The following is a 10666-nucleotide window of genomic DNA, read 5'->3' as shown; positions in this document are numbered from 1 at the left end:
GACAGAGCTATGTGCTCCGACAGCTGTGAAAACACTGGACAACAACCTCCCACCAATCAATTTCCCTGACCGTTTCTTTTTTTCTGTTGGAACAAGATCAGATGTGAGCACATAACCTGCCTGTAATACATTCCTCTGTGTGTTATTTTAAGGCAAATTTTACCCCAGTATATTGGCATCCATCTTAAAATGGTGCAAAACAATTCATACATCACATTTATTGATAGGACGTTTCTCAGCTTTATATCAAAGGTTTTATCTTCTGGGTGTACCTGATGACTTTCATTCCTCTCAGTAAATAAAATGGTTTGCATATGCCTCTGGTATGAATATCTCAAATTGCCCCAGATAGCGTACAAATGTTGTTGGGTTGAGAAATAACACAGCGAGTTTCCATATGGCAAAATTGAAAAGCATCTCCGAGGTGACTCTTAAATCAACCAGTCTTTTGGCAATACTGGTTTGGAAAGAGTTGTTCTTGAAGCAAGGAAGATCATCTGTACAAACATGAGAAAATCTGCAGATGCTGGAGATCCAAAGCAACATACATAAAATGCTGGAGGAACTCAACAGGCCAGGCAGTAATAATGGAAAAGAGTAAACAGTCAACATTTTGGGCCAAGACCCTTCATCAGGTCTGGAAAGGAAGAGAGGTCAGGATTCCCCTTCTTTTCAGTCCTGATGAATCATCTTGGTCCAAATTGTCGACTGTTTACTATTTTCCATAGATGCTGCCTGGCCTGCTGAGAAAATCCTCTTCTTCTTTGAATCAAATGGGATCTTCGTCACCCATGCCGAAGTGCAAAGAGATCCTTAATTGAATCTGTTACTCATGGGATAATCCATTTGACCGTGTAGCCACCAACTCCTTGGAGTTTGGGGTCCCATCACAGGCTAGTCCGGAGGTCAATACCATAGATCAAAACCCTAAGGTGAATCAGAAGTCGAAGTCCAATAGTCAAAGCCTGAGGACTGGAGGTCTGTTCTGCAGTTGGAGGGCTGTCTATGTGTGTGGGGGAAGGGGAAGGAGGAAAAGGGCTTTTTTGGGATTATTGTTTTGTTGCCTGTTATGCTCTGTGTTGTTCTGCCAAGCATTGTGGGCATGCTTCGCTGGCGCCAGAATGTGCAGCGATACTTGTGGGCTGCCCCCAGTTGATCCTCAGGTGTGCTGGTTGTTAACGCAAATGGCACATTTCACTCAATGTTTCCATGAACTTGTGATAAATAAATCTGAATCTGTTTCTCAGTGCTGCCCTTTCAATGGTGCACTGTTCCCTAAAAACTGCAGCACTCCCAAGGTATTGCTCCAACAGTGTGACAGACGTAAGGTGTCCCTGTCCAAAACTGCAAAGTCTCTTTGTTAGTACACTTTCCATCAGTACTGCTGTCACACTGCTGCCTGGACAGTGTGATACTGCCTCAGTATTTGCCCTCAGCAGTGCAGTGATCCCTCAGCATGCCTGACATTTTGCTGTTCTGTCAGTAAGACCCCTCTGATGGTGTTGTGATCACTCATTACCCCTTCCTAACAGTGCTCTTCCCTCTCACAGCATTGTACCGGAGTGTCTGCTTAGCTTGTGAATTAATCGCTTCTCATGAATGTTAAGAAAGAAGGCAGATGGCAGGTTTTAACAGCAACAAAGTATAAAAAAGGAGAACACTGTTTACGAGTTAAGCCCTTTGCAAAAATCTGTCACGGATTTCATTTTATTCAGACCACATGGCCTTCTAAATATTTGTCCAAAGATTGTTTTCACATTTTATGAAAATGCAATTTACTGTGAAATAATAAAGTATTATACAAAGAACAATACACCAGATTGTGCATTTTCATGAAGTCTGCAGCTTCAGAAGAATTTTGTACACAGAACATTCTGCCCATTTTAATATAAACTCAAAAATCCTTTATGCTCCTTTGCCTCTTAACCTTATTTAAATCAGTGTTCCCCTTCTTTGCCTGACAATCAATTTAGCATTCATAACATTCCTGCTGCTTGCATTCTCCTCCTCTGGGAATTGCCTGCTATTATCGAGCATCCTCGACAGATGGGATGTCCCTTGACTGTGAGCTGCCGTGATGTCAGGGCAGTGCTGTGTATAATTGGATAGATGTGAATTGGACCCTGTTTCACACTTGATTCTCTCAAACATCGGCTTCATCACCGGCAAATCTCACAGTCCCAGTGGGATTAAGGCCGTGCATGCATTTCATCACTCCTGCTGCCATTAGTAAGTACAGAGCCTCAGCGACAGAAATTTTATAAAAATTTTAGATGCTACAGTGACGGGTTTCTGTCAAACAAAACCAGTCCGAAAGAATTTGAAAGGCTGGAGCATTGTGAAGGGAGAAAGGACTATCGGACCCAAACACATCTCAGGTAAAGTGAACACAATTGCCTTGTTACAGACTACAGTACATCTTTTGTGAAATGTTTCAATAACTTTGTAAGGTTATTTAATTGCACTTGCTGTACTCCTGTGGAGTACTTGGTGCGGATCTCTGTATGGCTGCTGTTACCAAGCCTTTGTCAAACATTCCATCTGTTTTGGTGTCTTACGTATGTTTTCTATCTGGCTGTGCTTATGTGATTTTTCATTCTTGACCTGCTAGAACTGCCAAAGCAATAATCTTGTTTGTACATTGTTCATGGAGCTGTATTTCATCTGTTTTGTATATCTGTTTGTGTATGTGCCTTCCTGTGTTTTTTTCTGTATTTTGTGTGTATTGTGAATGGTTTCAACATAATTCCCTTAACAAAGCTTCCTGCACCACTGGGTAACACAATGTTGAACAATAGGTCATTTGGATTTGTGCTTTACCGAGCAGAATAAATTAATCCTGGCTGACAATTCGACCAGACGGCACATTTAAATAAACATACTCCTGAATTTCCACTGATCTCCATCATGACCTGGAGGATGAATGTGGGCCAGAGTAGAGAGGGGTTTCTGCTGAGAGGGAGAACTGTCACTGTGATAACAGCTGATCCTTGAATTCAGCAATGCATGAGTGAAACCTGGTGGTGGTGCTTTCAAATACAGAAGACAGAGACCCCATCTCTAAGGTCACTTAATACAGTGAGTGTAATATGTAGATGGTCTGGATCCCACAGGCTGTTTCTGCTCTCATTGACCTGGAAATGATGCATTGGGAGCCACCAGCCTGTCTACAGGGCCCAGGAGACCACTAGGCAGCTGAATGTCCTCCTGAGATTTTGTGAGAGAGGTTGAGGGGTTGGGAGTGGCTTGCCTTAGACCATGGGCTTCAGAGAGTTCCGGGGGGGTGGGGTGAGGGTGGCGCATGTTCAGCAGGTAGCGGGCAGCTTCCTTTGTAGGGAAAAGAAAAAACCATCAGCTGTAGAAGTAGGAATGTTTACAGTCACAGGTCCTTCAGCCCATCACATCTGCTGTCTGTCAGGCACTCATTTACACTAATCCCAGTTGTCTCTTGTATGTACCTGACTGGCCAGTTAACCTACCAGCCTGCACGAATGTAAGAGGAAGCTAAAGCCACATAGGGAGAGGGAAAACATACAAACACTACTCAGACAACACCAGAAGTCAGGATTGAAGAATCGTAGCACACTGGAGCAGTGTGGCAGGGAAGGAAAAGGGAAAAATCTAAGTAGATAGGAAATGAGGATAGGGTGTCAGTATGGGAAGGGTCCACAGAAAAGGCTGTAAGCAAGATCCTGTGCATAAATACCAAGATAGGTGTAAATGTATTAGTGTATGTATGTGTGTGTGTCTCCATATACAGGTGTGTGTGAACTGGAGTGGGAGATGGTCTCCAGGTGCCTTGGACCTCTGTGCCAATGGACCAAGACCTTGCATTGTCTAATTCACAAGGAATGGATACTTATAGTAGCATCTCCCACTCCAGAGAGCTGAAGTTGAAGTCAGCCTTGATCCTAAGGGTCTCACGGGGTATCTCAGCTATAACATAGTCAGATAGAAACATCTGAATGTTGTCGATGCAGAACTTGCCAAATGATGGATATGAGATTAAACTCAAAATTCAAGTTTGCTTAATGTCATTTCCTGGGTAAAGAAGAATGAAATGATTGTTACTCTGAATCTGGTGTAGCACAAAAAAAGACACAATAAGCTAATGAACACACTGATAATAAGACACACATTATATATATATATATATATATATATATAGATTGATAGATACACACACAATTAATATATATACACAAGATAGCTTATATACAGAGAGTGATTCCATGTCCATAAAGTAATGTTATAAAGTGATTGACAAGGAATAATAAAGTAGGGATGGAGTTAGTGGGTGGAGGTGTTGACCAGCCTTACTGCTTGGGGAGGGAAACTGTTTTTGAGTCAGAACAAGTGTTCAGAGAGAAGCTATCCAGCTCTATTCTACTCTGCTTAGCTGACTAGAATCCGTAACAAAGTACTAAATGGACCCCAGGCAAGAAAAGAGGCAGACTGCATAACAGCAACTTCTATTCAAAGACGCTTCATTGCTTTACGTGGCCTTGGGATATGGTGGAAATATCTGGTACTAAATGTTTTAATGTAAAGTGGACAGATATTAGATGCTGATGTCTGAGGTTATTTACACTTCCATTCACAGCTTTTCTTGGAAATGTTGGTGTCCCAGGTACTTTGCCAATCTCTCCTTCACCTTGCACTTATCTGCCTGTGCCAAGGGCAAAATCGAGAGTTTGTGAAACAACAGAGATGGGACAGAGTCACCAACGATGCCATGTATGACTACTCACCGCTCCTGCCAGATGGCACAGAAATAACCATCTTCCTCTTCAGAGACTTACCACAGAGGTAAACACTGCACAGGCTTACTTAACCACTAATGCACTGAAATGACAGGATGCAGTGGAGATGCGGGCTTTGCTGGTATTCTGCTTGGTTCCCAGTTGAAGAAATTTCATTATTCTGATCAGACGACATAAGAATTAAACAATGTCAAGATTTTCACAAATGTCTGATTTTGCATGCAATATAATTTTCTATTAAACATTATTTTCTTATTTATCTAGGTAGGAGCTTTCATACATCCTCAGTACATCTCACATCACGTTGATGGTCATGCACCTTGATTAATACAATATTATCAGTGTTAATGGCCATTCACAATGACCCCTACATACTCAGTAGTGAATTTGTTTACAAGTAAAGCCAAGTGTAGATGTGAACTCTGCCAATGTTTAATTCAATGCTGCTATGGAGAGTATAGCTGAAACATCAAAATCCAGTCCAACTACGAGCTGTCTCTGCCGGCGAATATCTAAGGCTACAGACGACTACGAAACCTAGCAAACAGCTTCCCCTGTATTCATTAACCCTTGCAGCATTTGATATCACAGAGGACCTTTGAGATCTCCACAATCTCCAGCAGGGCAGTTGGCAGTTGCATCCCTGGTGGAACTCAGTGACCACAGTGCTTCTTGTCCTTAAAACCAACACAAGTTATAGTTGTACCTAAATCACAGCTAAACAGACAGTGGTAGATGGAAGTCAGGAACTTAAACATGTGCCTGTGATATTCAGGAACAGATGTGGAGCAAAATCCATTAAGTCAATGGAGATATCAGCGAAACACTCACTTTTGATGAAACTACCTGGCTTCAACATCTAAATGTTACTTATACCTGTTGTGCTACAGTTAATGAAGTGAGGCATAGAAAAGACAGCGGGGCAAACAAATCTCAGCCCAGGAAAGTAAGCTAAGAAAAGCAGATTTAAGGACTGGACTCCCATGCTGAGGGGTCAGTCAGTCAGTCAGTCCTGGGGTTCTACACTAATGCTGAGGCGATGATATGTGGAATGAAATCTCTCCAAAACAGAATTTTTGAAATGCCCTGTGGTTAAACATTGTACTCTACTGAAAGAGGATTGTATGGATGGGGGGCTCTCCAGTGAATAACATAATAAGTAGCAGGAAAAATGCTCCTCATGAAGCAGTTCTGACAAAGCGTGACGGGCCCAAAGTACTGCCAAGACCTGTTTTCCCAGCAGTTTTTGTTCTCATTTGAAATAGATCCCGGAGTGGACTATTGAATCACTTATGTCTCTTCTGCCATTCACATTAATCCTAATTTTTATCCCTTCCACATTTCCAGATTCTTATTGAATGGTGGAGAAGTTTGAGGGGCTGAGTGGCAAACTCTTGTTCCTACTTCTTACAGAACAAGAAGCTTAACTCCTGCTGGGACAAAGCAGCCTGCTTGATCAGTAACTAATCTAACGGAAAGCATTCATTCCTTCCATTACTGGCATTCCCTGGTGGTAGGGTGTATCATCTGTGTTAGGCTTCTGTGACAGCACTTCCTAGCTCCATGAGCTCTACCACCAGGACACAAGGACATGAGGGCACCACCTCAACTTGGCACAACTCTGTTGTGGAGTTATGTCATCATTTCTTCAGCGTCACTGAGATGAAATTCGGGAATTCCCTGTCCAGCACCCCTGTGGGAATACCTTCACCAGATAAACCAAGGCACAGCAGTTCAAGGAGACAGCTCACTACCATTTCCAAGCTGAGATAGGGATGTGCAAATAAATGACTTTATCCCTTGATTTCCACATCTCCACATACTCCAAAAAAAAATTAATGATAATGAAGTTATGCAACAAGCAAACTGCTGAAAGAACTCAGTGCTGCAGCATCTATAGGAGGAAAGGAATTGTCAATATTTTAGATTGAAACCCCACAACTGCCTTGTTCCTGCTTCTGATGCAAGGTTTCTGCCCAACACATTGACAATTCCATTTCTTCCACAGATGCCGTTCAGCCCGAGTCCTTCCAAGTTGTTTGTTGCTCCAGATTCTAACATTGGAATCTCTTGTCTCCACTGAAGTTATTCGACTTGCTGTAGAACTTACTGCCATTTCTAAGTCCTGTTGAGCAAAATTGTCTGTTGTCAATTCAGTTTTACTCTTTTCTCCACAGCCATTACTTCCAGGTGAGAGACAAGACCCCATTCTCCATCCGAGTAAATCCTTGCGATGCTACCGTCGAGTGGAAAGTCACTGTGGACGAGTGGCCAGCACATGGTAATGTTGCATGTGTGACATCGCTGTCGATAACCTAACAGTCTGGTGGGGCCCAGGCTTTTCAAAGTAATTAGAGAATAAAACTAAAATAAGAAGGAGGCAGTTATATAATGTGAGGTAAACATAATGTAAGGAAACTGAAATGATGCAGGAAACATACATGTGAATAGATAGCCAGACTAATTAGCTTTCCTTTACTCTATGCATTTCTCTGGTGAAGTTATCCTGCTTTTATTGGGAGATGATTCTGTTCCTCTGTTCTTTAAATAGACCACTTGTAATTATTTTATTTGTTCCACCATGAGCCATGCACCATGATCCAGAGCTGACACCACGTTGGTCGTCTCCCACTCCACATACTATGTAAACTCCAGCATACCTCTTGCCATGTTACTTTCGTAGTTCTGACAAGAGGTTTTCATCCTGAAATATTACCCATTTCTTTTTTGGGTGTTACCTCACATACTGAGGTTTCTGGTATTTTCTCTTTTTACTTAAGATTTCTGACACATGCATTTTTCTGAATTTACATTATTTCCGTTTTCAGTTTAATATAGTGACAAGCTACTGAGCCTAACATGACGTGGATCAAGCAGTGATGGAGTTCACAACAGATGTTAAACGTACTTTATATCTCAAAGGCACCGGGTTTCAGGAGCAAGCAGTGATAGAACCTGGGCTCACCAGCGATCTGCAAATTTCATGAGGTTAAGCCCTTTACTCTCGCTGAAAATCCTCCCATTCACAATCATAATCTTCCACTCTCCACCCTCTGCAAGCTCCACCAACATGAACTGCAATTCTTCATATTGTCTAATTAAAATTTGACCCATACATACTCATTTATCCTTGAGAACCCTTCCTGCTCACCTCCACATTCCATACACTGTGCTCACAGAATGAAAGTTGTGCTTTACTACAGGATTTTCAAACCTCTGGACTTAACAGAATGATTCATGGCTGATGAAGTGTGGTCACTGTTGTAATGTTAAAAATGTTAGCCTGAAATCACTTGCACCTTCAAAGATGTTGCTGTTTGTAGATAACCTTATTGTTCAGTGTACAGTAATACAGACAATCTCACCTCTTCTCACCAAACAGAATTGCTGATAATTTAAGATATTCATAGAAATGGCTTCAACTCACCTCCTTCATCAGAAGGGTCTGTAAATTACAGACCCTTTCCAGAGAGCTGAGAAAAACCTGGGCTGGGTTTAAAATTCCTCAACTAAGAGTGGAGGACTGCCAGAGGTATGGTCGTTTGGATTAGACACTAAACTGGGTCCATGCCTGTGTACAAATACTGGTTGATCTTCAAGAATTTTCTTTGAACATAGAATACAAAAACATGGACATGGTGGGAAATAAAAAATGGTGATGAAGTAGATTCAGGCTTTCAAGTATCACCCAACATGGTATTGGTTTGGTTCACTGTGCAAGTATCGGAAAGGTGAGCAAATTGGGAGAAAGATTGTGGAAGAGGGCATCCAACAAGCCCATAAAGTTCCTCATCTCCCATGGCCCCTTTGCACTTAGCTAATCACAGAGCAGAGAATTGGCAGGTCTCATTATTATGATTTTCTCTGAATTTCAGGCACTTACCCCTTGGAGAAACTTGAATGGAACTGGGTTAGTAAAAAAGACCTTTTTAGCTACAAGGGAAACACAGCACAGACTTATGTGCAAACTTCATCACACTCCACCTTCCACAGGCTAAAGCTCCTTTCAACTGAGAGAAGCATTCAAATCAGAGTCTACCTGACAACCAAGCCCGAGAATGAGCCCCCTTACCCAGACCTGCCATTTGACCCTCGAGTAAATGTTGCTTCTGTTGGACGGACGACAGTGACCCTGGCCTGGAAGCCCAGCCCGGCGCTTTTACAGGATGAGGAGAACATTCAGTATTGTCTCCTGGTCAACCAGAAACACAACTACCAAAGTCTGTGTGCTGCCGATAACCAGGCAGAGCTGGGTGCTGGCCTTTGGCCAGATTTGCAGGTGGTGTCCATCTATTCCGGTGGTCAGGCGATCCATCTCACCAGAACAGAAGATATTCAACTCCCTAACAATCTTCTCAGCAGCCCAGTCTCCGGAGAACCAAAGGTGGATATCATGCAGCTCTGTGTTGGCAACAGAAATATTTATTCAGTACCAGAGTTGCTACCCAACACTCAATACTACTTTGACGTGTTTGCTGTTAATGTTCTCACCAACACCAGCTCTGCCTACACCGGCACCTTTGCAAAAACATTACAGTGGCCAGATCCAAACGTTCTCGAACTGAAGGAAGGAATTATGATCCAGGTTTACGTCCGGAAAGATGGTCTGAAGTTTTACAGCTTCAGGTCCAAGACTTGGCACAGAAAGGTGCAATTCACATTCCACTCATGTGGAAAAATATACACTAGAATCGAGAGAAATGGCAAAGCCATGGTATCTGAAAGCATAGAAAACCTGAAGCATTTTCAATTGAATGGAAAAGCTAAAGCAAGGTATATCATTGGAATCAAATCCATGGGGCCCTTGGAGGTCCTTGTAAAGATTCTAGTTTCTACACGTCCCAACAAACCTCTCTTCCCTCGTCTCCCAGACAGTCTGAAACTGAAATCCTTCAACAGGCTCAGAACCTGCAACTCTGTCACTGTTGCTTGGCTGGGAACAAGCGAGCAGAACAGGTACTGCCTCTATAAGAGGGAGATTGGAGAACAACAACTGGAGAGAGAAAGGAAGAACCAAAGCTGGTGCTTCGGCCCAGAGGCACGGAGAGTTTCGGAGAAAGTAGGCTGCAAACATTTTCACAACCTCAACCCTCAACGAGCAGTGGCGGTGGAGAAGGTCACGGGGCTGAAGGCAGGGACCACCTACCTATTTGATATCTATGTGATTGGGCACAAGGGTCATTCTGTCAAATACCAAAGTAAAGTGGTAAAAACAAGGAAAGCATGTTAACTTTATATCCAATTTCAGGATAAGCTCTATACAAACGTCTTCCGAGAAAAAGAGCCCCAGCAAATAGGCTGCAATCAAATAACTGGAACAAACTTTGTACAAGTGAAGTAATTCATATAGATCCAACACAGTGACAAGATCGCTGTCTGAAAATTACTTTGTGGAACCATTGGTGTAAATTTTGACAAATTCTGTAGCTTCCTCCACAAACACCAGTTGGAAGTTATCCAGAGGACTTCATGCAGAGAATTTTTATTTGGTATATAACAACAGAATGAGAAACTCTTGAAGTTCTATTGCACATTTCTCAACTCAGGACATCCCACTGAAGTGCTTTCTGAAGTAAAGTCCAGAGATAATTGCAGTGGACTGGAAGTCTGTCCAGATTTTGTCACATCTCCTAGCATTGCAAGGACCTGCAATGTTTGAGGGAACATGACTTTGATGCCCCACTGAATTAGGTGGGCTGATATAATGTATTTTTGCTGTCTTAGGAAGTTTGTGTGTCTGCTGGAACCTTCAATCAGTTTTTGAAAAATTATGATCGACTATACTTTTTGTGATAGACATTTCACAATTCATTAATCTGGTGTTTTAGTGGACTTGATGGACTTTCAAAGATCACAGAACACTTGCAGTATGGAGTTGACTATTTCCCCCAAGTCCAAAGCTC

The 10666-nt window shown here is 42.4% G+C and overlaps 1 protein-coding gene across 1 annotated transcript; it reads left to right on the top strand.

Annotated features, from left to right (window-relative positions):
* Window positions 1-2252: 2252 nt before the first annotated feature.
* Window positions 2253-10216, top strand: LOC134358183 (protein NDNF-like). The gene is made up of 4 exons (XM_063070178.1): window positions 2253-2378; window positions 4604-4809; window positions 6941-7044; window positions 8639-10216. The coding sequence occupies exons 2-4, from the start codon at window positions 4616-4618 to the stop codon at window positions 9991-9993; spliced, it is 1653 nt and encodes a 550-aa protein (XP_062926248.1). The 5' UTR covers window positions 2253-2378; window positions 4604-4615; the 3' UTR covers window positions 9994-10216.
* The last annotated feature ends 450 nt before the right edge of the window (window positions 10217-10666 follow it).

The sequence above is a fragment of the Mobula hypostoma genome, chromosome 18, assembly GCF_963921235.1.
Source record: "Mobula hypostoma chromosome 18, sMobHyp1.1, whole genome shotgun sequence".
In the NCBI taxonomy this organism is placed as follows: Eukaryota; Metazoa; Chordata; class Chondrichthyes; order Myliobatiformes; family Myliobatidae; genus Mobula; species Mobula hypostoma.
Note: the sequence above shows the minus strand (reverse complement) of the source record. Positions and strands in the feature narration are given on the sequence as shown.